Source organism: Sphaerodactylus townsendi, linkage group LG01, assembly GCF_021028975.2.
Source record: "Sphaerodactylus townsendi isolate TG3544 linkage group LG01, MPM_Stown_v2.3, whole genome shotgun sequence".
NCBI classification, from domain to species: Eukaryota; Metazoa; Chordata; class Lepidosauria; order Squamata; family Sphaerodactylidae; genus Sphaerodactylus; species Sphaerodactylus townsendi.
In genome coordinates this window covers 25985794-26011997 of record NC_059425.1, presented here as the reverse complement: position 1 = coordinate 26011997, position 26204 = coordinate 25985794, and the positions used below count along the sequence as shown (strand labels likewise).

Here is a 26204-nt window from a genome sequence, read left to right as displayed (position 1 = left end):
GAGTACCCCATGGTCCTTTGGACCCTATTGCCTGGATCGGATGATGCCCTGACATTTGGTGTCGTTAAAATCTGGCTGCCCTGCAGGAACTGTCAGGGGTTTGCCAAATTTGTTCTGCGGACCCCTATACCAAGAATTTCAGTATCATCTGGAGACTGTCATGATGGCACCCCAAGGTTTGGTGCAGTTTGGTTCAGGGGTCCCAAGTTATGGACCCTCAAAGGGTAACACCCATCTCCCTTAGCAAGAATGTGGGATGGGGTACTTGCTGAGGGGTCCATAACTTTGAACCCCCTAAACAAAGCTGCACCAAGAGTACTAAAAGACAGTTTCAGATGATCTGTCTGACTGGTGTCGACCATCCCACAACTACGCCCCCTGCAGGAACATCCCAGAGAAGTGCCAAAATTTATTCTACGTGAAGACCCTACCATTGCCTATCCCATGAGGAGTTACGAGCTAGGGACATTTCTGAAGGCATGATCTCCAGATCTCAAAACTTTCCAGGGTCTCATCCAGGAGACTGCCCTGAGTGATACCCCCCAGGTTTGGGGGCATTTTGGTTCAGGGGGGGGGGGGGCAAAGTTATGGACCCCCCTCCAAACCTGTTGCCCCCCATCTCCTATTAGCTTCTCATTGGAAACAATGGGGGATGGGGCACCCCCTTTGGGAGTCCATAACTTTGGACTCCTTGAACCAAACCTCACCAGACTTGGGGAGTAGCATAAGGACAGTCTCCTGATGATATGCTGAAATTATTGTGCTGATATGTCTAAAAATGCACCCCCTGCAGGCCCCAATGTCCTGGTGCAAAAAAATTTGGTCGTGGTGGAGTGGCCGCCCAAGGGGGGGCATCCAACTCAGGTTTTGCCCAGGGCTACAGTTTGCCCAGGGCTGCCTCTTTACGCCCCTGGTCTCCCTCTGTCCATCAACCTTTGTACCTCCTCTCAGCTGAGATCTCAAATGCAAGTTCTGCAGCAGGCCTCCCATTTGCCTGCCTGTTTGTTTACGGCATTTTAACCTGTCTTTCTTTCTCCTAAAGGGTTCAAATAGGGTGGCCCAGGGACGCCTTGGGGGGCGTGGCCATGCCTCCCCAAGCCCCGCCCCTGGCCTCAGTGCTTATAAAAGCAGCTCTCCTGAGGCTGGGGATGGCAGACTCCCCTGCCCCGCCCTCCCCTGCCCCCCCACCAACTGGGCTCCCAGCCGGCAGCCCTTCTGCCCTCCCCTCTGGGCAGAGGCATAGCTAGGGAAAATGGAGCCCGGTGCAAAATCTGAGTTTTGTACACACACACACACCCCTCCACGGGCAGCCACTGTGATGCTGGAATCCAAACAGCATCACTTTCAATGGTGTTTAAACTAGAGAGTCCAAATTCTCTTTTTAAATCCACCTTAAAGGGAGAATCTGGAGTCCCCAGTTCAAACAACATTGAAAGTGATGCCGTTTTGGGGTGGATTATCCCCCACCCTGAAACAGCATCACTTTCAATGTTTAAACTGGGGACCTCAGATTCTCCCTTTAAATCCAAGGCAAAGAGGGTGGATTTAAAAGGAGAATCTGAGGAAATTTGGGGTGTGCCTGCTGTCAGGGGTGCAATTGTTTAAGCTAGCAGCACCAAACTTTCAGAGTATCTTTAGGAGACTCTCCTAATGATACCACCCAGGTTTGGTGAAGTTTGGTTCAAGGGGTTCAAAGTTATGGACCCTCAAAGGTGTAGCTCCCATCTTCTATTATTTTATTTATTTATTTATTTATTTAATTAAATTTCTATACCGCCCTTCCCCGAAGGGCTCAGGGCGGTGTCCATCATTCAAATAACAGTTAAAATCCATTTCACCCCAATCCCAGTTAAAACCATATACAAATTATAAAATTCAAAGTTCCGATGGTGATTAAAATTATTTCCCCTTCCCCCTTCACTACAGGAGGCCAGATTTTTCCACAGACCTGGTGAGATGTTGTATCCCGGCCTGGCCAAATGCCTGGCCGGAACAAGGTCCGTTTACAGGCCTCTCGCGGAAACTCACTGCATGTCCCTTGAGGAATGCCCCTGATCTCACTTGGGAGCCCTGTTCCACCAGGTAGGGAGACCAAGGAGCCGTAAAAGCCCTGGCCCTTGCTCAGAGGCCAGCCGGATCTTACTTTGGGGCCAAGGGATCACCCAGGGAGAGTCCTAAGCCTCCGAGGAAGGCCGGAGGAGCCCCCTTAGCAGAAGAGGCTGATATAGGGAGAGATGGTCCCGTAGGTATGCTGGTCCAAGGCCGCGAATAACTTTAAAGGTCAAAACCAGAACTTTAAACATGACCCGGTACTCGATCGGCAACCAGTGTAGTTGGTACAGGACCGGAGTAATCCGGTCCCTAATAGATGTTCCCGCCAGCAACCTGGCTCCCATTGGAAACAATGAGGGATGGGGGCACCCCCTTTGAGAGTCCATAGCTTTGGACCCCTTGGACCAAACTTCACAAAACCTTGGTGGTATCAGTAAGAAACTCTCCTGATGATACCAACCAGGTATGGTGAAGTTTGGTTCAGGGGGTTATGGATTCTCAAAGGTTTATCTCCCATCTCCTATCAGCTCCCATTGGAAACAATGAGGGATGGGGCACCCCCTTTGAGAGTCCATAACTTTGGACCCCCTGAACCAAACTTCACCAAACCTGAGCAGAATAATCAGGAGAGTCTTTTAAAAAATCCCTGAAATTTTGGTGCTGCTAGCTTAAACTGTGCCCCCTGCAGGCCAGAAACCGAAAAAACACTAAAAATACAAAAAAACCACAAACGGGAGTGGAGCTTCGGACATGCAATGGGGGGGTTGAACCCGAGAACCCCACCCCTTACCTACGTCCTTGAGGGTGGTGGCCAACCTGCAAGTAGAGTTCTCCCAGAATTCCATCTGATCTCCAGAAGACAGAGGTCAGTTTCCCTGGAAACATGGCTGCTTCAGAGGGTGGATTCTCTGGCATTATATCCTGCTGAGCTCCCTTCCTGCCCCAAACATCACCTTTTCCAGGCCCCACCCCCAAATCTCCAGGAATTTCTCAACCCGTAGTTGGAAACCCTAGCAGACGCGTTATTTAGAAACTGTTTTTTAAAAACACAATTTCAACTGAATTGAGACCAGTAAGCCCAACCCTAAATGCATATTCAGAGATTGTTACCACTGCCTCAGTAACATAAAGTGATTTCTAGGAGTGATTTCAAGTGATTTCAGCTCGTGGCAGCAAAGCAAAGAGGAAAGGCGCAGGGGACCGGAGATTCTTCCAAAACAGGGAGATTTCTTTATTGGCCAGTGATTTCTCCAAACAGCTCTGCAAAAGACTCTCTTGCTTCAACAGAGCATCCACCTTTTATACCTTTCCCCCAGTAACCCAGAAAGGGGGGGTGTAGGGCAGTCCCACCCCCACAGTGCAAAAACCAGGAAGGAGGTGGTCTCCTTCCACCTAATACAGAGAAAATGTCCTTAAAAAAACCAAGGGGAGAAAACAGTCCTTTTGTAAATGCTGATGAGATCAAATCTCAGAAGAAAAGGTTGTGCCTTCCTGCCTGAGGTGGTTCATTGGGAGTGTTAGACAAAGACAACTTTAAATGATCCAATGAATTCTTGGATCCTGAAAGTAAGAAAGTGAACAGTCCAATGAGCTTCTGGATTCTGAGAGTAAAACTTCAAACAGTCCAATAGCAAAACAGAGTGACATCTTCCAACAATCAGTCCAGGCCTTATGGAGACTTTTGGACAACACTGGTCTCTTTGCTCTGATCCTTAGCCAGTGTAGTTCAGCGATAGGCTCAGGAAAATATTTTCCTATTTTCCTGGCGGTAACAAGATTGTACAATGTCTCCAATCAAAACAGCTACTAATTTTGAAGGTTCTTCTAAATAATCATGCCTTACAGTGGTGTGTTAATGTAAACAATGCGGGATCTTAACATCTTTGGGAAGATCATGCCACAATATGGGTGGCACTTAGGAGTGCCAACTGCCTGGGGGAAACTTTCTCCTGCTCCTTTAACTGAGCCTTAAATGGGATGTTATTTACCTGGCGGCATTATTTCCATCCATTCCACAAAAAGCACTGTGACACATGTCAGTCAACAGTCTAGCTATAGAATTTTGCTGCATCCAAGAGATGGTCCAGAGCAGCAATATACAGAAATGCATCACAGTCATCTTAGTAAAACCAGAATGTGGATACCCGCACCTAAATTGCTTCTCTCCATGATGGGGCACAGTAAGCATACAAGATGCCCCATTATGAAGTTGATATTCACCGGTCCCATACCTTTTAAAAAGGATTACACACATTTGTATAGACTCCACAACAGCCAGTCACGATAGGTAGCCAAATAGAACCTCTAACATTGGCCCCTTCCGCACATGCAGAATAATGCACTTTCAATCCACTTTCAATTCACTTTGAAGCTGTGCGGAATAGCAAAATCCACTTGCAAACAATTGTGAAAGTGGATGAAAAGTGCATTATTCTGCATGTGCGGAAGGGGCCACTAAGAGGCCATCTACCCCTGAGTATCAGACACTGTAGACAAATAGATGGGCAGAGTTGGTGCCTTCATGTCTCAATGGCAGGCTTCCAAAGGCTACCCCAATGAGATGCTGGACTAGGTGGACCATTAATCAGATGCAGCAAAGGAAGCTCTCCCGTCCTTGTTAAAACTGCTGTCTCTTGTCACTGGGCCAACAATGAAGGGTTAGAAATTGGGGAGGAGGCTGGCATTTCTATATTGCTCTTTCTTCGGGCCAGACATTCCAGGGGAACAGAGAACTGTTGTCTGTGGTATAAATAGCTCCTCTGGTGAGGTGCCAGGGATGCATGTGGAAGGGGTGTGTGTTGTATGCAGGAACAGAAAGGCTACAATCTGCTCAGAGTAGATTAGCTGTTCGCAAACATGGCTCTGCACCTGCACCCAAGGCCTTCGCATCAAAGCACTCAGAGGGGACAGGGCGGGGAAGTGGGTAGCTGGATAAAAGGAGTCTGGTTGGGAGAGGGACTGTGGGAGTTGGGCTTTTCCAATATGTTCCAGACCCCTTCTCAGAATATTCAGGTTTCATTTAAAAAAGTAATTAGAGTGAAAGTTGTTTTGAACTTTTTTTTTCTTTTACAGATAAAAACAAAACGTGCAGACAGGCAGGATTCTTCCCAAATATTTTCCAAAGCTACAGAGTTCCCAAGGTCGCTCTCCTGACAGTAAGGGCTGTTCGACAGTGGAATGTACTACCTTGGAGAGTGGTGGAGTCTCCTTCTTTGGAGGTTTTTAAAGAGAGGCTGGAGGGCCATCTGACAGGAGTGCTTTGACTGTGTGTTCCTGCATTGCAGGGGGTTGGACTTGTGGTCTCTTTCAACTCTTCTATGATTCTATGATCCTGTACCTTCTTTCTCCAGGTATAGGAGAATTAGTGGAAGTGTGTTTTTCATAAACAAATTGTCCAGATGAAGAAAGTCAGGAAAACAGACTCCTCTAACATCTCTCCACAGATAACCAGCCACTTTTGCTGTATCTGGAACAGAGGGGCAAAGGGGAATTAGTGGCCCAATTATGGAAATCTATGTAGAGATACTCTGGTTTAAGTCCATTCACACCAGTGGGGTTCACACTAGAGTAGCTCTGCACAGGAATGCAGTGTGAGTCTGCCGCAGCTGAGAGTCTTGTGGCACCTGGAAGACAAAGGTGGTTATATGCAGATTTGACACTGTCCAATGTGGACTTAGTAGGGATTTGGAGGAGACTGGCTGTCATGGGTTTTCCAGGCTGTGTGGCCAGGGGTGGTGGTGGTGGGTTTGCTCCTAATGTTTCACCTGCATCTGTGGATGGCATCTTCAGAGGCATGTCACTGTATGCCTCTGAAGTTGCCAGATGCAGGCAAAACATTAGGAGCAAAAAACTACCAGACCATGGCCACACAGCCTGAAAAACCCACAGCAGCCAGTTGATTCTGGCTGTGAAAGGCTTCAATTTGGAGGAGATTTAGCTCAATACCAAAATTATTTTCCCTCTCCTTTTATGCTGGATTTAAGTACCCTATTCATTAACTAGATTGATCCTAGTTTGCCCATTCACCAACAGTGATCTACACCCTCACTCTGGGTGAATCTTTTGCTCCTATGATTAGATCACACAAAAGTCCCTTTTCAGCAAAATATCATCACACTCCCACAACAACTTCAACTGGGAAATGGAGCCTTCTGTCTTTGTAATAATTCCTCTGCCGCCCCCCCCCCCCAACAGCACTTAGTTTAGGGAATTTCTGTTAATTTTCAGATGTCTCAGGAGGAACCCTGCAGGATTGTACCAAAGAGCCTTCTATCCACTTTCCTTTTTTCAGCAAATGCCAGCTAGATTCCTCCAGGACACCCACAGGAATGGAGAAAACAGCTCACACTAAACTCTGACTCTCCAAGCAGTATGATAATCATAAGGACCTCACCAAACGCTTGGTTGGTTTGATGCCTCAGACTACCACCATTCTTTTACCAGCCACTTTCGTTCCAGCTGCATTGGCCACAACCTACAGTTAGGCAGAATTTTTCTGAAAAAACTTTTGCTCAAACATTTGCAGGTGAGTTTGAAAAACAACAACACCCTGATTTTCCAAAAGTTGTACATGGGAGTATGGCTGACAATTTAACTTTTAGCTCGTCAGTCTGCTTAAGAAAAACATTCACTTGTTTGGGAAGCCTGTGGCTGCTCCAGTCCAGAAGACTAGTTGAGAAGAATAAGATTTGGATTGTGGAAAGTGATGGATGGCCAGTGGAAATGAAAACAAAAAGGAAACAAAAAGATGAGCAAAATGCAAATCTGGAGGAGGCATGATGTGCATTTGTTGTACAATAGATTTGCTGCGTAACAGTTCTGAATTATTAATGAGTGCATTGACGTATGATACTTCATGCATGCTAAGGCTACTAAGGAAAACAGAAGGGATTCTCTGTGAACCAGGTTTGCATATATTGGGCAAAATTGTATAATAGTCCAAGAACTATAGAATGAAAGCAATTGGAAACATGAATTTGTATAAGCACTGAAGAAGATTTGCAGCTCGAAAACGCATTCTCCGCGCGCAGGCATTCTGCTGCTGATACAGCTACGTGCTACTTGCCTGCTGCTGATACAGCTACGTGTTACTTGTTACCATTGCAGCTACGTGCTGTTGTTACAAACTTTCTTGCTTGTGTCTTGCTTATTTGTTGTTCATTACGTGGTGTAGTCCTGAAAAATTACTTACCTGTATGATACTGAAGCAATCGCGGAACCATCACGTCTTCGGGCTATACTTACCCGCATGGAATTACCACTAATGTAAAACTCTATATATTTATGAACGGACTATCCCCATTGATGTATGCTTAATGCACTTTAGTTTGTGAATGAACTATTCCATTGATGTATGTAGGATGCACTTTATTTCATGTTATTCACCTTAACAATATAGGATTTCTCACCTTCCCTTGTTGTTGGGCGAGTAATTGGATCTTGGCCGATCTTGTTGCTTTGTTTTGAATTTGCCTTTATCTCGCTTGTCATTTGCTTTTGGTATGATATGCTTTGCCTTGTGCCCTTTCTGTCTAATCTTTTCTTTCTGGTCTGAAATGAAAACAAGACACTTGAATGCAGAAACAAAAACATCTGTGCAGCATCAGCCGTGACCGTAAATGGTTAACCGAACTGCAAGGCATCATGAGAAAGGAGATGGATTTATGCAGATCATCAACCAATGTCTGACCGAGTTTTGGCAGCCAAAATCATGGAAGGAACAAAGCAAGCAGAGAGAATCTACCAATTATGACATCAAATGGTCTTTCAGGAGGGTCACTACCTGGAAGGCAGAAAGAGCAGCAATATTCCAGAATGTAATGGGAAGTCCTGTGATCCCACCTAGGATGGCTATGGTGTTGGGTACTTCAGGTTGTGGTAGTGCTCTCAGAGCCCTGGAAGTTCCTCAGGAATGGATGCTAGGAAGGCACTTTTCCCAGCCAATTTATTTTTTTAATTGCTTTTTGGCCTTAGGGCTAAGATTGACTTCCAGGAACTGTCTGTATTTGCTCTATGTGCATTTCCTATGGTTGTATTTAAATGGATTTTTAGTATTTGGAGGTGGTGTAGCTTGCTCCATCCACTCCATTCATCAACTTGGTATTGCAGTATATCCAGGAATGGTGCCCCTCCCCTTGGGAAAAATACTGCTGGTTAAAAAGCAGATGGAATTATTATTTTTTTTTGGTCTGTGGTCTTTCTTTCTAACTTTCTATCCACATTATTTTGCTTCTTTCTTTTTCTCTTGTAATATTATTCACAGATGGTTTTGAAGTATTGCACCAATACAAGAAACTGGGTTGACCCTATACCCCAGGGGGAAGGGGGGAGTCAATGCCTAGCAGCCCAGCCAAAAGATGCTGGCAACCCTAAATTTCAGGATTGTTATTCAAATAACAAGATAACATGCAGGGAAGTGCTATGTAAGTGCAAAGTAGTAGTAATAGTTTCCCAAGTGAAATCTGGTACAATTTCTGGCCTGTTTAATCACAGATGTTGAAGTGGAGTGTGGGACTTCTTTCCCTCCCAATTTAGACCAGCAGGTACCAATTTGCAAAAAGCAGGAAACACAAGAAAAGATGGTTTTGAGTGGCAGGGCTGGGTCTGTTTCAGCAACCTGCTGCTTCAAGTCAGCCAAACGCAGCTCAAGGCCAACTAGAGAAAAACAAAGGAACATTGGCATGGGACTTGTTCATCATGGGATGAATCTGGGGGTTGCAACCAGGCAGAGAGAGAAGGGATACAGATAGCTGAGAATCCAGCGCACGGCTAAGAGACGGAGGGACTTTGTAACGGCAGTCCTACAAGGGAAGATTTACAAAACCACAAATGTCCGTTATGGTAAATGTAAAGGGCTTAATTTCTTCTTTTTTTAAAAAGAGAGGTGCAGAGATTTGTGTCTACCATTTACTCTGAAGGGACCTTCATTCCAAAGCCAGGTAATGATGGTGATTCTGCACATGCTCAGAGGCACTCTGCTAATGTAGTGCAGATCCCAAAGGTCAAATTAAGCCCAGCTGTTCTCTGGCCCCCACTTGTCACAACATGAGTATAACTTCCAAAGTATCAGCCCTCCTCCTCTTCCTGCCTCAGTGGTTTCTCCACCGGATGCCTCCCCCACCAAGTCCCTATAAGAACTTTTGCTGGTGGTTGCTTATGGGCTGGCAGTCCCACAGTGGAACAGAGCTACCCCTGCAATGTTGTCAGCCATCCTGTATGCTTGTCTGATGCTGTGGGGCATGTGGGACTTTGGCCCCCATCCTGGCAATTCCTTCCTGCCCTCAGACCTGAACCTGGTGAGGAGACTGAAGGGGATGTGTGGGAAGGTGGAGTGCCAAGAAGACGGCAAGGATGAGTGGAAGAGGGCAGGCAGGGGGATTTTGCAGCGAAGACTGTCTGATCCCTTTTCTTTCTTTGATGGGGCTCCTTGGATGTTGCTTCATGGATAGAAATTCAACAGGCAAAGCCCCCACCCTGCAGCTGTATAGCCATATCAGAAAAAGCAGCCTTTGCCACACTTCTACCTTTTGCATGGCTGTTAAAAGACAGGAACCAGCAGGAAAGCTGGCACAGCTGCAAGGAAGCCAGAGATAAGGGCAATGAGGCCAGAACAGGGGGTGGGTAGCCAATGGATAATAAATATTACAAATATTTTAAATAAACAATGGTTGACGGGGGGTGGGGGAAGAGATCTGCTTCTTTGGGGAATTAAGCTCTTTGCTCAACTTCCTCTCCCTCTTCTGTCTTAGACCCAGACAGCCCAGATTTTCCAGGATTTCATGACACGGTTCAACAAAATCTACTGGAGCCAAGAAGGTAAGGACTCCAGCCTTCATTGCTGACAGCAGAATCTCTGGTTGGGAGGGGAGATGGCTCATGTTTCCTTTTCTTACCAGTCTCCTGTTTCTTGGGAGGGGCTGGCAGGCAGAAATTCAACAGGGACAGCGTTGCCAAACAAAAAATGGAACTCTGCCTGGTTAATTTTTGCCTGCTGTGAACCTACTGAATCACAGGAGGCCTGCCCAAAAACAGGCAGTATCCTTGGTTTGCCACATCCAGTGCCCCCCCACCCCCACCCCCACCCCAATTGCATTCATTCACTTCCCAGATTTGGCAGATCTTGATAGCTAACCTTCTCAGGCATCCCCATTAAGTAATTCATGGTTATTCCCATTTTATGACATTGAGGGACTGGATCGCAGTCATTTAGCAGGCTTAATGTGGACAAGTTTCTTCTGCTTTCCCTCCCTGAACATGGGAGGAGCTCCAAAATCTGCCCTTGGTGCCTTTAAATGTTGCGAGGGTTGCCAGATACCTCTTGGCCACTGGTGGGAAATGGGGGGGTGGGGAGTTGCCAGCTCCAGTCGAAGAAACTCCTGGAGATTTGGGAATGGAGCCTGAGGAGACCTCACTGGGATACAATGCCATAAAGTCCACCTCCTGAAATATCCTTTTTCGTCAGGGAAACTGATCTCTGTCGTCAAGGGATGAGCTGTAATTCCGGGGACCCCCAGGTCCCACCTGGAGGCTGGCAACCTTAAATGTAGCTCCAAAAGAGCCAGAACATCTCAGAACAAAGTTCATTGGGTTTGGTTCTCATCAGAGATCTAATCTGAAATATTTGATGAACAAACAACACTTGGGGAAAGATCCTGTCAGTCTGTTGAATTTGTCATTTTACACCTCAGAAAAAGACCATCGCTTCAAAGTCTTCGTGGAAAACCTGAAAGTGATCTGTGAATTACAGGCCTCGGAGTTGGGCACGGCCCAATATGGGGTTACTTTGTTCAGTGACCTGGCAGGTAAGGAGGAGGGAATAGTCAGTCCCAAAGAGGGCCTTAGAATGAAGCCTCTGGCTTTGGATGTTGGACGTCTAGCAAAGGTGGCAGATAAGAGAGAGAACAACCCCAAGGCTGAGTCCCAGAATTAGGGAGTTCTTGTTACCCTGCCCCAGGAAAATGAACATGGGCATCATATTAATGGGAGTGTGGCATCAAACTCAGGATGATCTTTTGTGTTCTTTGCTTCTGCCTCTTAAAAACTGGTGCTGCAGCCGACTAATTTTTATACTTAATTTACTATACCTCTTGCCTCAGTTATTAAACTTTGAAGTTTAATAACTTATATAAACCCTGTAGTAGACACATCAGGAGATGGAAGGGGCATTTGGCTTTGCTGGCCATCCTGGTGTGGGACATTTTCCTCTTACTAGAGGGGGAAAATTGGGTTTTGGCTCTTCACCAATCTGGCCATTGCAGTGTCCTTTGTGGTTAGATATCCTCCGAGCGGCAAGTCCATTTGCTATTGCAACTCTTTGCTGGATCATCTAACACACAGGTGGCTATTCTGAGGTAAAAATTCTTTCTCTTGCCCATGACATGAAGCATAATCTGACCGAGATTAGAGACTAGCTGGTTTACTCTAAACAATGGCAGGCAATTTTTTTTTAAAAAAAAAATCTGTGAATGGCGTCTGAGCCCTTGGTAATGCTGTGTTAGAAAAGTTATTGCTGCTATGGCAACTGGACAGGCAAACAGACAAAAAGTGAAGTTTTACTCATTACTGCACCTGTTGAATTTCTGCCAGTCATGAAATCATTAAAGCCCTGCTCCTCCCCAACCCCACAGCACACAGCCTTATCCCCAGTTGTTGTTTAAACCTTTTCCAAAGAGGGCCAAGCCTGCCCAACTTGCACCATCCAGAGAATGTTACCCAAGGTGTAAAGTAAATTTGCCTTTGTCTAAAGTAGAACCGCCAACATTTTTCTTCCCCCATCCCACAGAAAGTGAGTTTGAGAAGATCTTTGGGATTCCTTACCCTGATCAAGTCCCCACACTGAATCAGTCAGGGAAACCCCTTAAGAAACATGCAAAATCCTGTGACTGGAGAAAACTTGGAGCCATCACGGCAGTAAAAAAACAGGTAAGGGGATTTATTGTGTGATGGGTTGGGTTGTAAACCAAAGTGTGGTATCCCTGTGTAATGAACAGGGGTCACCCATCATCCCTTGACAATGGCTTTAATGCCAGAGCATCTGACACTTGTTGGGGGGGGATTCTAGGGTTTTGGGGGGGGATTCTAGGGTTATTTACTAGCTGCAAAGCCCATTTCCAGTGGGAGATGCAATGAGCCCTCCTAGCCCATTCCCCGCCCCCACCCTCACATAGGGTTTACCAGGTCCATAGTGCCCCGTTACTCGGTGGGATGCTTCCCACCTATCTAGTCCTGAGTCTGTGGCTTGGGGTGGGGAGAAGGTAGAAAGGTGAGGCATGGGGTGGGTGGAGGGTCAAAAAGGTGTGGCTTGGGGTGCGGGTGGGTGGAAAGGTGAGACTTGGGGGAGGAGTGGCTTAGGCTGGGTGGAAAAATGAGGTTTGTGGTGGGGAGAGGGTGGGAAGGTGTGACTTGGGGTGGAGGGAGGGTGGAAAGGTAAGGCTTGGGGTGGAGGATGGAATGGGGAGTTTTGGGATGGATCTTTTGCAACTTCCTTGTGCTTTAATCTCCCCCCCCCCCCATCCCTTCTTAGGGCAAATGCAAATCATGCTGGGCTTTTGCTGCTGTGTCCAACATTGAGGCCTTGTGGAATATTCATTATCATTCTCCGTTTAACCTTTCCGTACAGGGTATGTCTAGTATCAAAAGAAACCATGTTGGGTTTGGGGCAGGTCTGACTAGGGCTGAGCACTGGAAATGCCATATGATAGGCTGTAAAATCTGTTTCCAAATGCCTGTGTACTAGCCTTCATCATAGGCAGGACGAGCACTTCGAAACATATACAGAATCCAGCAATTTGCCATGAAGTGAGGGGTCAACAGAGTTACAGCCCAACCCAGATGGGGGAGGGGTGAAGCAGGTGGTGGTAGTGGCTGGGGTCTGCGTTGGCATGTTTGCCCATTCCACTGGCGTAAGGGGCATCTATGCTGGTGGAGACAGCAAACATGCTGGCAGGTAGGCACCACAGACAGCTGGAGGGACCCGATGCCCTGAAGCTACATTGGCGTAGAAAAACATACTGGTGCAGTGCAGGGCAGGCCGGGGGCATTTCCAGGAATGGAGCTGACTTCAGTTGGTTTCCATTGCGGTTTCAGCCCAGGAATGCCACCCTCCCCAGCTGCAGACTTATGCTACTGGAAAGTGTGGTGTAAGTCCTTTTTTCCTAATTTAATTATTCGGACTGTAGGAAGTTTCTCAGTTGTACTTTCTTTCCACGCTGCCCAAAACCCATTTGGATGTAGTGTGGCACTGCCTTCGCTACGCTGTCCCCAGCTGCCATGGAGCACCCCACCCACATCTGGATTGGGCTGTCCCTTTCTTTTTCTCAGATCAGAACTTTTCCACAGATCAGGAGCAGCAGTGGCGTAGTGGTTAAGAGCAGGTGTACTCTAATCTGGAGGAACTGGGTTTGATTCCCTGCTCTGCCGCTTGAGCTGTGGAGGCTTATCTGGGGAATTCAGATTAGCCTGTGCACTCCAACATATGCCAGCCGGGTGACCTTGGGCAAGTCACAGTTCTTCAGAGCTCTCTCAGCCCCACCTACCTCACAGGGTGTTTGCTGTGAGCGGGGAAGGGAAAAGAGTTTGTAAGAGCCTTTGAGTCTCCTACAGGAGAGAGAGGGGAAATATAAAACCAACTCTTCTTCTTTAAGTCCCCAGCAACACTTCTCAATTACAGAAGTATACTGTGATTTCATGCATCATTAATAGTCAACTAATTGCCACAGTATGCTGCAAAAACAAACTGAATTAGTTATTCAAATCCCCACGAGAAGGCATGCGAGAAAAGTGTTTTCAGGATATTAATTTATTTCCACAAGGGATTTCTCCTGCTTCTGAAGGGCAGTCTCCTTGTCCCCTGCTACATTTACACACATATACAGTGCCTATTTCTCTGCTTGATATGGTGGTTCTGTAAAAAGAAAGATTTGCAAATTAGCCTACCTCCTATTTATTTGGGGGGGGGATTAAATTATACATCATTCCAAGTGACAGATAACTGCTGGATGTGAGGGTTTTACAGAGTGAAATAACTAATTATATTTGACAAGTTGATTCCTGAACTTGTTACCTTAGCTTTATTTTCAACAATGAGACTTGCCCCCCCCCCCAAGAAAACCCAAAACAAAACCTTCAAAGTGGATTGAATTTTGCAAGTTTGAAAACGGAAAGTTTCGTACACTGAAAATCCACCCAGATTTCAAAGGTGTTGAAATGTTGACTCCGTGTGAAGTCTGTTTTGTCATCAATCTGTTTCAATGTCGATTAGTTTCTAATAACCATCTTAAAAAGAGTAATATTTTTGGGCTAGCCAGCATCAACCTGGCTGAAACCAGGAGATGGGAGGAGAAAGGAGCAAAGGGTGAATAGCACTTTTACATCATATTTCCCTGGCTAAATGTGATTTTTTAAAAAAACCTGATATTGCTTTCTCCCATTCCAGAGGTTGTTGATTGCGTGAGATGTGGAGATGGCTGCGACGGGGGTTATGCCTGGGAAGCCTTCCAGACGGTTCTTAATGACAGTATGTCCCTCTGACACTTTCTTTCCCCTATGCTTCCATGGCAACCACATAGCCATTCTGATCTGGAAGAAGTTTTTCCTCAACCCTAATCTCGCAGGTTTATGGAAAAGAGATCCTTCACACTGATTGGCTTCCATTCTCTTCTGGAATCTAGTTACTCGCCCACTAGGCCTCTCTCTTCCTTGGGGGTAGCCTGCTCCATGATTAGGGAGGCCTTGGGCCACACAGTTGATAACTGACTGGCCTGTTAAACAGAGAAGGCCAGGACTTCTTCTAGGTCCACCTGCACATCCAGTTTGATAAAGGTCTTCAAACCCAGCCCTTGAGAACTAGAGGCTTGTGACTGAAATCCCAGAGCCCTCTCAGCCCCCGCTGTAACGATATATCAAGCAATAATATATCAGCAACAATATACCAAGAGAACAAAACTTGTTTTTGTGTAAACTGAATTTTGTTAACCTCTACGGGTGTGTTACTAATGTTGGGCTGGGACCAAGACCCAAATTCAAATGCTTGCTTGGTTGTGAAATTGCAGAGTTTGGGTGGGGTGTGGGGGTTAACCCTTTTGTAGATACAAGCTCTCATGGGATGAAGAGAGAAAACACTGTATTCCTGCCTGCTACCCAGTGGTGGGATCCAAAAATTTTAGTAACAGGTTCCCATGGTGGTGGGATTCAAACTGTGGCATAGCGCCAATGGGGCTGGGCAGGGCCTACAACTTCGAGGGCCATGGCGAGGGCATTCCGGGGGCCGCATTACAGAGGGCTGTGGCAACGGAGCGCAGCCGCTTCGCACATAGATTAAGGAAAAGCGAAAGTGCACACAGGCGCAGGCTGCCGCGCTGCCGGGCGCACCTCCTGCTATGCTGCTTCGAAGTTCTGCGCGCTTCTGCTTTGATAGGGAAAAACGTAACTTCAGGCAAAAATCGCGTGGCAAAGGCTCACCGTCAGTACGCTCTCCTGCTTTGCACACACAAATATTGACGACATACTCTCAAGACACCATTGCGAACCTTTCTGCTGGATCCCACCTCTGCTGCTACCCCATGTTTTCTTTTTCAGGTGGACTGACAGAACAGGAATACTATCCCTACGTGGGAAAACCACAACAATGCAGAAAGGACCGAGGAAAACCAGTTGCCTGGATCCATGATTATGAATTCCTGCCCAGGGATGAGAAATGTAAGGACTTATGGTGATGGTTCACGCGGGCTCAGAGGACTATGGAAAGGGGCCGTGGCAGAGGGGCCCCCCACATTCAATCCCTGGCATCTCTATTTAAAAAGAATCTTATTGAAAGGGGTAGAAATAACTTTTCTCTGCTTGAGAATGGGGAAAAGCCATTGGGCACATGTTCAGATAATTTCACATGTGCCAAGACTGGTCTTGACATGGGTGCAGAGATCACATTCTAGGGCAGGAACAAGGCTCGGAATGAAGGCCTGGTCTCCTCTCTCCACACCCCAGAACTCACCTGGACATCTTTTCCTTGTCATTCCCCAGATGTAGCTCATGTCGTTGCTTCCAGAGGCCCTGTAACAGCTATCCTCAATACCAAACCACTTCAGGTAAGAGTGTGATGGAGGAGGACAGAACCCCCCCCCCCCCTCCCAATTTCCCTCTCCTTGGTTTGTGCCACCTTCAGGACAGAAAATTGCCCGCCTCTCCAGAACTTCTGTCCCTTCCTGATAAGTACCCACCCACAGTTTCTGTTCTTTCTAATCTACTAGCACTACCAAAAAGGCATTATCCGGAGACCTTCTCAGGAATGCAGCCCCAAACGACTGGACCATGTCGTGCTCATTGTGGGTTATGGTGAAGGTGAGGCTTTCATTGATGGGTCTATGATAAAAGAGGGCAAATGCCATCAACTGTGGAGAAACAGGCCTAAGGCCCAAGGCAGGGCTTTTAGCACTGAATGAGGAAGGATAAAGAAGGACAGGAGCCTCTCATGGCTTAGGGCTGACCTCATCAACCAGGAGAGGCAGCATGGCGTAGTGGTTAAGAGTGACAGACACTAATCTGGGGAACCAGGTTTGATTTCCAACTCTTCCACGTGAAGCCTGCTGGGAGACCTTGAGCCAGTGACAGTTCTCTGAGAACTCTCTCAGCCCCACCTATCTCACAAGGTGCCTGTTGTGGGAAGAGGAAGGGAATGTGATTGTAAACCGCTTTGGGACTCCTTACGGAAGAGAAAAGTGGGGTATAAAAACCTATTCTTCTAGGAGGTATGTTTTAGATGGACTAGACAAAATAGTGAAAGAAAACAGACCTAAACAACTATTACACATGATAGCTGAGTAGAGCCTTCATGTTCAGTGGCACTGTACCTCGGAATTGCATTTGTGGAGGGACAATATGGGGGAGGCTGATGCCTTGATACTCTGTACTTTCTGGAAGCAGCTATCTGACTAGTGTAGAAAATGGAATATCAGACTAGATGACCTTTACTCTGTGCCTTACAGCTCCTGTTTTTATTCCAAGTCTCATTGCCCCAATTCTCAGTCTTGGAAGAACCACCCCTTCCCCCACTGACAAAAGTGGCTTACAATCATAAGAAAAATCACTGAAATGCATGCATAAAGAACATAAATATTGTATTGTCGAAGGCTTTCATGGCTGGAATCAGCTGAAGATGCCAGCCACAGATGCAGGCGAAACATTAGGAGCTAAAACCGCCGGACCACAACCACACAGCCTGGAAAACCCACACAGCCAACTTAAATATTCTCTCCTCAAAGAGCAAACAAGTGGTAGAAAATAGGAAGGAAAATACAGCCTTAAATAGAAATTGAATTGACCATGGACTAAACTAAGCTTAACAGCTTGGTTAAAGAAAATAATTTGAACCAACTTCTGAAGGTCTGACAGACAGTACAGACCACACAAGGGAGTGAGTACTACAGTTTGGGCCACCATGAACTGGTTGGATTGCTTCACTGAGTCACAGTCCACAAGTCTCCTCTGTTCGTATGACTACTGTCTGCTAAGTTTGGGTTAGTAGGCCACTGCTAAGTTGACAGCTTTTTTTCCCGTGACTGCTCCTGTTCTACAGCATGGCTTATCCAAAGTTCCCGCTGTGCTGAGATTTCAGTGATGTACGCACAGATTGGGTAAAATTAATAATTAGTCCAAGGTAGTTAAAGGATTGCCAGGGCTCAAAAGCAGATTACCTCTAATGCTGCTACTGTCAGTGGGAGCTTTCTGGAGACATGTGGCATGACTAGGAGGACCTCTGGTCTGAACTACCAAAGTAAACTAATTTTACTGTTTACACTTCTATGCAGTTAAATCAAGGCGGGGATCCTGGTCTGGACCATACTGGATCATCCAGAACTCGTGGGGAAAGACCTGGGGAGAACAGGTGTGTTGACCTCCAATTACTTATCCATAAAGAGAGCACAAGAAGGGTTGGGAGCTGGGAGAGTCCTTCATCAGGAAGATGGCTCTGTTCCCTCAGCTTCTGAAGGACTTGAGCAAAATGTTGGAGAAGCACTCCCTACTTCGAAACTTCAGGGGGAGCTCAGAAAGAGCAGGCTTGAAAAGGGGGCTGGTGGCACAGCAAAGATTTGCAAGGCAAAGGAAATTGGCTGGAATTCAATTTCAAACCAGGCACTCCCTAAGTGCTTTTTAGTCCATGTTTTCTCTTCTCATCTAGGGGTATTTTCGGCTGCATCGAGGAACCAACGCTTGTGGCATTGCCATGTACCCAGTGACTGCTATTGTTGAGAATACTGGGACAAGATCGCCTGGCTCCTGTCCTCCTTGACTGCACAACTGTATCAGAAAGAGGGGGTGAAGGAACGTTGCCAGCTCTGCAGGCTAGTGGTACAGCTTCTCAACCAACAGGCATGTTACTGAGAAGTGACATCCTACATTCTATTTTTTTAATCACATTGTACACAATAATATCACAAATCTGGTTTAATTTTTTTAAATAAAATGAGTATTACAGATGTTACGGACTTTGCGTTTTTTGCTGCACCGATCACAGCCATTCTTTGGAAAGCCATTCTTAACAATCCAGGAATTAACCCAGTGTGTTCAGTTTAGTGTGTTAAAACTCTAGCAGAATCAGCATTTCTGGTTATAGAAAGAACCATCTGCTCAGCCTACCCCAAGCTATCAGCCACATACTTGCAAAACCAGCACATTGCACGGCAGAAAGTTAACACCTGCTCATGAAGAGTGGTTAAAACTGTGAGTGGGGATAACACTTATTTATTCACACCTATGTGTTCATCAAAAGGAAACCATACAGCAGTGGAAAAAAAGGGTAAAGCAATAGATCTGTCCACCCATCAACAGGAAGGGGCCCTCCTAGTTTAGCAGAGATGGAACAGAAACCAGAGCGGTTCAAAGCAGCTAAGGTACCAATGCCACAATGCATCATTGCAATGAAGTACTGCAAAAGAGGGATGAGAGACAACAAAAAGGAGACTTTGCCTTAAGCGAAGGTCTACACTGCAGGGCCACCATCAGCATAGCCTGAGGTGAGGTAGCCGCCAAGGCTCATGTCTTCCAGTGGGACCCACTGCCACCCTTCCCAGATTACTTAACTGCCCAGCTGCTTGTTAAAGAGTCCTCCCACCACCTATGAGAACATTAGGAGCACTGGAAAATGACCAAGTGGGTAGGGAAATGGATGGCTAAGGCAGTGGGGGAGATGACTGCGGGCAGGGAGGGCACAATGCCAAGCAGCTGAGGGGGGCACAGCTATTCTCCACTCAGGGCCCACTGAAAGCTGGAACTGATCCTGCTAAGCTGTGTCCCATGACACAGAAGATGGGGGGAGGGGGCTTCACCTGACCTGGAACTCAGCCTTAATGTTCACTGGATAATGCAGCAATAGGAAGGGTGGCAACAGCCGTTTATCCTTCCATTCACCAGGACTCACAGCTCATCTGCTTCTACATCTGGAATTAGAAGGCTTCTGGGATAGAATTTTTCAAGGGGTAATCAAAGAGATGTTTGAAGTTGGTATAGTGCATTCTTTGCATGCACAAGGCCCAGGTTTAAGTCCTAGCCTGTTCAGTCAAAAGAGTCTATACCAGGCAAACCTTCTATTTGAGTGACTGCCAGTCAGAGGGGACAAGACAGGGCTGGATGAACCAACGAAGTGACTCAGTGGGATGGCTGTATATGTTCCTGTTTACACACATTTTTTGTGGGCTACTAACTCAGCCTCAAACACCTCCATGGACTGTAGGCAGATACAGAGAGCTGATTCATGGAGTGATATGCTTGACTGGGCTACTCAGAACATCGGCCTCCCTGTCAAAGGGCCTTCCAAACCTGGGAAGGAACTTGCCTAGTTCAGAAATGGACTTCTCCAGTGACAACTTCCTAGCAGGAAGGAATTTCATCCACCACAGCAAAGGATGGCATCCTACTTGTCTTGGGACAAGAGATACCTCTGAAAGGGCCCCATCCCGGAACAGATGGAGGTAAAGGGTGTGTTACATCCTCTCCAGAAAGGAGCCAATGGCCATTGTTCCCCCTTTCACCATCCCTCTAACTGTTCACGCAGCTGCCAGGCCTTCGCTGACGGGCATATTGATGTGCGCCATAAGCAGCGGGGTGCTCTCTCCCTCCTGCAGCACGAAAACCTGCAATGCAAAGGGAGACAGAATAGGTGAGGTGGCAATGCCCCTGCCTTTAAAAAAAAAAAGCCAGCCAGGATGCTTGGGATATGACCGCATGGAAGGCAGGATGCCAACACTGTCCAACTTGGAGATGGAAGATGGTGGACGTAGTCCCTGGTCTGGGAGCAGGGCTCTTCTTCTGGGATTAGGATTTGCTTCTAAAAGGAAAACCTGAGCATTCCACCAAGGACCAAGGCTTGGCAGCAGGGGAGCAGGAGGGAGTACAGAGACAGAAAAAAAACCAAGGCACGGGCACCAACCTTTATAATATCGGAGATCCCTTTGTCACTTAAGCACTCCACGAAGGTTTCCAGGGGGTAATTCAGACCAGGGACCAACATAGGAGCCTGAAGGGAGGAAACAGGTAAAGAATTTCCAGTGCAGCAGGCAGAGGTGGAGTGGTGGGATAAAAATATATCTGCAGGGCGGCAATATGGAGACCAAGTTCAAAGAGAAACCCCTTCACAGCATCGGAAGGAGACAATCCCCCACGGACATTCAAAGTTTATTGCTGATGCCCCAGACATGTTTTAATAGCGATATTAAAAATAGCATTGCCTAAGGATAACCACAGGGGCAGCGGGGAAAGAGGAGAGAGTTGGGAGGCAGGGTTACCTTGAAGAAGGGACGGGCCATGTAGTAGAGGCCTTCGTCGTACAGGAAGCTGATGAGAAGGTTGATGGCCGGGCGGGTGGCTGATGTCGTCTGGAGGTGAAGAGTCAACTTGAAGGTGGGGCCAATGCCCTGGACCTGTACAGGATGGGGTGTGTGTTAGGGGGAAATGCAGAGACTGAACAATTGAGGGTAAAGCTGCACATGACAGTGTCCCTGAGGCCACTGTGAAGAAGCTCCCACTGTGGCCCATGTTCACCATTGGGGGCGGGGCGGGACGTTGTGGCCATTTTGGAGCTTGACAAATTGCAGGGGGAAGGAAACAAGAGTGCCCTCCAGGATCACATCCCTGAAACATTTTAAAATGGCTTTAAACTGGCAGTGATGTCCTCGTGACTGCTACAAGGATGCCCATCAGGCCTAGTTTGGCCTTGATACTACAAGGAGGGTGGTGGGGAAGAGCAGACTAGCAAAGCCTCAATGAACTCCAATGGGGGGGGAAATGCTCTGAACATCTGCTGCAAGCCCCAAAACTGAATCCATAGCTAAAACATGAAACCAGCCCCAGGAATAACTCCCACCACCAAATATATATTGCAAAAGCAGCCTCTCCAACTCTTTGCAGCAATGCCCTGATTTTCATTGGCATGTAGCCATTTTTTCCTCCTCAGATTAGTTTTGCAAGCCTGCCTAATGACCTCTAGTGACCATGAATTAACCAGCGAAGCCACTTGCTTTTCTATGGAGCGGCACAACTGAAAATTACACCTTCCTCCCAACGGTTCCTAGTCTGTAGAATAAATCTTCCATCGGGTCCCACCAGCCCTCACAAGGAACATGCATGGCCCTCCCTGGCTACAACCTCACTCATATATATGTATCCAAAATTGCAGGTCGTGTCAGAAACTAGTGGCACCTTTCAAACCAACAAAGTTCTTGGCTCTTGGTTCACATGAAAGCTTATACCAAGAGTAAAACTTGGTTTGTCTTTTATTTCAGACCAATACAGCTCCCCACCTGAATCTAGCCAAAAGTGCGCTTTGGGGTGGTAGTGAGACATCTCAGAAACCACTTTGCGCCCACTCCCAGATAACACCCACCCACCCCAGGGTTCCATGGAGAGAATTACTATTGCTCAGTTTTTACATATGGCCTTAGAAGAAGAAGAGTCTGGATGTATACCCCACCTTTCTCTCCTGTAAGGAGACTCAAGGTGGCTTACAAGCTCTTTTCCCTTCCTCTCCCCGCAACAGACACCTTGTGAGGTAGGCGGGGCTAAGAGATTCTGAAGAACTTAGAGAGTGCCCACCCTTCATTCTACAGTAAGTCTCCAACATCCCTTCCTCCCACCGTCTCTCCACAGGAGAGTTAATCTAGAGCAGGACTAATATGGGCCAAGGCCTCGGTGCCCATTGCCCTTCCTCCTCACCACAGCATTCATCTTGAGTGGCTCCTGCTGTGTCCCCGCGATGGGAGTCAGACTGGACTCCAGGGCCCGGACGTAGCTGCGCGCTGCCAGCAGGCGGACACGGTTCAGCTCCATCTGAAACACCTGGTGCATGGCTGGAGAGAGAGGGAAAGAGGCCAGTCAGAAGTCTGCCCACTCAACTTTTTATTTACTTAATTTATATCACACTTTTGTCCCCAATGGGGACCCAAAGTGGCTGACAATATTCTCCCCTCCTTCATTTTTCCCCCCGCAACCACCATCCTGTGAGGTAGGTTACGGTTGAGAGTCTGTGACTGGCCCAAGGCCACCCGGCAAGCTTCTATGGCAGAGTGAGGATTCGAACTGGGTCGTCAAGGTCTCAGTGCAACACACTAGCCATTACACCACTCTGGCTGTCAAATACTCTGTGCATGGCAGATCAGGAGCTAAGTGTTTTACATGGAGACTCTGAGAGTGGACCAATGGGCCTGCCTCCAGCAGCCAAAACCTTTTCTAAGCTTCTCTCTAAGTGACACAGAGGCAGGCAATAGCAAAACCACCTCCGAAAGATTCTTGTCTTGAAGACCCTCAGGTGACTTGAAGGCAAAAAAAAGAGGTTACCATGGTGATGGTTGCTTGCCAATAAGAGTGCAACCATCTGGAAAGATATCCGTCAAGCAACCCTCACCCAATTCTCAGAGCGCTGTCGATCACATTTTGTCTGCAGAAAGTCATGCTGACCTGCCTGAGGTGCCAGAGCACTGGAGAGATACTTCGAGCAAATGGCTTTCAACAGAGTTGGTGTTCTTCACAGATCTGCTTTTCACCTTTAGTGGGCTTTTTGCCTCTGTGACCACATAAACTATAAACAGGTGCTTTTCTTTTCCTTTGAATGAACATTTAAAGAGTCTGGGATTCAGCAGCAGATAATTTTTTAATCTGGGATCGGTGGAAAAAATAGAGGAATCTCCCCTAATTCACAGAGAGAGGCAGCTGGTGCCCTGGTAGGAGGTAGTGTACCTAAGCCCTAATGTGGAGCATCAAAGGTACCAGGCAGACACTGACACCACCCCCATCTACTCACCTGCACTGCATTCCCGCTCCCTCAGTGTCTGGTCCACATACAGTTTTGTCTTCTTGGGCACATTAAGCTTGATGCTCTGGGCAATGGGAGCCCCTATAGATGCATCGCCCCTGTCAAACACAGCAGTCCGCTTTAAGATCTTGATGATCAAACCCCCACCTAGGAGAAGGGGGTAAAAGGCAGGGTAAATAGTCCTGCAGGGTATAAAGTCCCCCTCTAATGCCACATCATTTGGCAGCTGGTTTAAAAGAAATTATTCCTGAAGCATTTATTAGTCTGCATTTTCACTGACAAGTATCAGCTTCCAAGGAAGGTGACAGACAACCGCAAGACCAGCAGAAATGCAGAGAATACAAACAAGGATAAAACAGTTGGAAAGTAGCAGATAGCTTTAAAATGCAAGGAAAAATTAATTAAGCAGGAACCAATCCACAAAACAGCATCCAGTTATTATTGTTGTTGTTTTTATGGTAGATTTCACAGCTGCCAGATCTTTAGCTGGTTGTTGGCCTTCATTACAATTTGAACCTCACACAGAGGCCTAGGAAGTTGTAATGTATCGGCAAAGTATTCATGCAGATCCCAGCAGGGCTGCCTTCTAAATTTGACAGATGTTAATTTTGTCAATTCAAAGATGTTTCAAGTGCTGCCCTAGTGTTTTGATGATGAGGAGGAGGAAGAGGAGGAGGAGGAGAAAGGGGAAGTCTTATAGACTGCCCTCCCCTGGAGGGCTCAGGGCAGTGCCCTGCAAAGTTATCCAGCAAAGTTATCTAGCAAAGCAACAAACAAGGACATAGCAGACTAAAACAATATTGTATACACAGCAGCACAGTCTCAGACTCCTAATGCAAAAGAAAGAAAAGCACCCAGGACCTTCCAGAATAAACCAGGGTGCAGCAACTTCCAGAAAGCCACACATGAGTCAGGTATGGCAAGTATTCTGCCACTGAGAAACTTCTGGATTTTGTTCTTGTCTTTTCAAAAGTACATCCACAAGAGAAAGAGGCTTCCATCCTTTTAGTTAAAAAAGGGAAACACAATAGCTTTCACCACCAACTTAAGCCACCCTATGAAAGGGAGAAATGTCTTTCTGTGAAGAAGGGATCTTGTTCACAGTGACACCTTCTGCATTAGAGCCAAGAGGTCCTTGGATGCTGCAACTATGCTGTGGACCTGTGATTTTCAGGCCTACCCAGAGCCTCCTTGACTAGCCGTAGTATAACTGTGACTTCGAGACGCTGGAGACAAACAACAGAGTATGGGCCAAATTATTGCAACAGAGTATAGGTCAAATTATTACATCAGCATCATCTGGTTCTCCATCACTGCACAGAAAATGCTGGGTTAAATGGGCTGATCTAACATGCTTTCTGCTCTTACCTTTGGTTGTCATGACAAGGGTGTTATCCTCCCGGCCATAGCGCCCAAAGCAGATACTGGTGACCACATCCTGGGAGCAGGAAATAGAAAATAAAGTTTTATGGGTTGAGGGAGAGGCTGCCTTTCTTCCTGTCCCCCAATTTCTACCTCCTCTAAGTTCCCCTCTTGCCCCTCTTTTCTCCAACCCTTTGTTCTAATCAGCAAGCTGCCTCCATTATACTTTCCCCTCCACTACCTCCCATGCTATTCTCCATTCACTTCAGCATGGACAGGCTCATTTCTCCCTAGGCCAGGGGTTTGCAACCTGTGGCTCTCCAGATGTTCATGGACTACAATTCCCATCAGCCCCTGACAGCACGGCCAATTGGCCATGCTGTCAGGGGATGATGGGAATTGTAGTCCATGAACATCTGGAGAGCCACAGGTTGCAGACCCCTACCCTATGCTGATTTCTCTCCCACCGGCCTTTCTCCTGTTCCCTGCTTGGGTTACGTCCTGCCCATCTCTGACCTACAACAGCCTCCTCTTCTCAGGGGCTCCTCTCCTAGAGCTGAGAATGATTGAAAGCCTGCAGTGGCTCTTGAACTGGCTGCCCACAGAGATGACAGGCAAGGGACATCCCCAATCCCCTGGGAAAGGAGAGAATTCAGGCTGATCAGCCCCACTGTAGCTGGTCAGGTGACACTCCACAGTGTCTCTGTTTCAAGGCAACTATAGAAGATGCTGCTCTTTGCTAACTGAGGTCTACCCTCAGCTTAACAGGAGATGCTTTCTCCTGCTTTAACTTCCTAAGCAACACCCTTTCTACAACCTGACACAGGAGTCCAGGATTTGAGCAACCCACACACAAGCTTTAGAACTTGCCTCTTTCACAGAGGCGTAGCTGAGCCAAACTGTGCCCGGTGCAGACTTTGTGTTTTCTGCTTTCCAAGTAGAGTCCTCCTTCGCCTCTCCCAGCTCCTCCCACTTACCTTAGTTCTTAGTTTCAGGCTTAGTTTCCACCACCCCACCCCCCCCGGCATGCGCCCGGTGCGAGGCGCATCCCCCGCACTGCCCCCTTATAACTTCGCCTATGCTCTCTCACCACATAACTGACAAAGAAGCCAGCTCCTCCCACCAGCTCCCATTACAAATCCAGACATTTGCTCCACATATTCCATCACATCCCACCTGCGTTCGGATGACATTCACAAGGCTCTTGTCCTGGTACATGTGCACCTCCATGTTGGTCAACGCCACCAGCACAGCCTGGAAACCCCGGGATTTCTGGTCCATCAAGCTCATAGTCATTGGTGTCGCTGGCAGCGAGATGGTCCAGAGTTTCTTTCCCTGTCAGGAGAATATAATGCAAAGAACATGTAAGCATGGCTGCTCTGACCTACTCCTCAGGCAAACTTCCTTAAGGACCAACAGTCTTTTCAACTACCGTGTTTCCCTGAAAATAAGACAGTGCCTTATATTAATTTTTGCTCCCCAAGATGCGCTATGT

The 26204-nt window shown here is 47.1% G+C and overlaps 2 protein-coding genes and 1 pseudogene across 4 annotated transcripts in view; 2 read left to right on the top strand and 1 right to left on the bottom strand.

Moving 5' to 3' along the window:
• The first annotated feature begins 8007 nt into the window (after window positions 1-8007).
• LOC125425532 lies at window positions 8008-8185 on the top strand (annotated as a pseudogene).
• Window positions 8186-9204: 1019 nt separating this feature from the next.
• Window positions 9205-18522, top strand: CTSW (cathepsin W). Of its 2 annotated transcripts, none has more exons than XM_048514727.1 (11): window positions 9205-9347; window positions 9801-9867; window positions 10740-10853; window positions 11834-11973; window positions 12575-12671; window positions 14486-14566; window positions 15628-15747; window positions 16069-16133; window positions 16296-16386; window positions 17853-17929; window positions 18224-18522. In XM_048514727.1, exons 1-11 carry the CDS (start codon window positions 9249-9251, stop codon window positions 18332-18334), a joined length of 1062 nt encoding a protein of 353 aa, XP_048370684.1. In that variant the 5' UTR covers window positions 9205-9248; the 3' UTR covers window positions 18335-18522. The 2 variants fall into 2 exon arrangements, with proteins under 2 accessions (XP_048370684.1, XP_048370692.1); XM_048514735.1 differs by lacking the exon at window positions 9205-9347 and adding an exon at window positions 9611-9668.
• The window catches only part of BBS1 (Bardet-Biedl syndrome 1), a 24634-nt gene continuing 16904 nt past the window's right edge, over window positions 18475-26204 (bottom strand). For both annotated transcript variants that reach the window (XM_048514706.1, XM_048514714.1), the window contains 7 exons: window positions 25886-26044; window positions 24716-24785; window positions 23336-23494; window positions 22252-22385; window positions 20826-20960; window positions 20471-20557; window positions 18475-20174 (listed from right to left, as the gene is read on the bottom strand). In XM_048514706.1, the coding sequence (XP_048370663.1) occupies window positions 20088-20174; window positions 20471-20557; window positions 20826-20960; window positions 22252-22385; window positions 23336-23494; window positions 24716-24785; window positions 25886-26044 (831 nt within the window). In that variant the 3' untranslated portion in view covers window positions 18475-20087. The remainder of the gene's footprint in view (window positions 20175-20470; window positions 20558-20825; window positions 20961-22251; window positions 22386-23335; window positions 23495-24715; window positions 24786-25885; window positions 26045-26204) is intronic.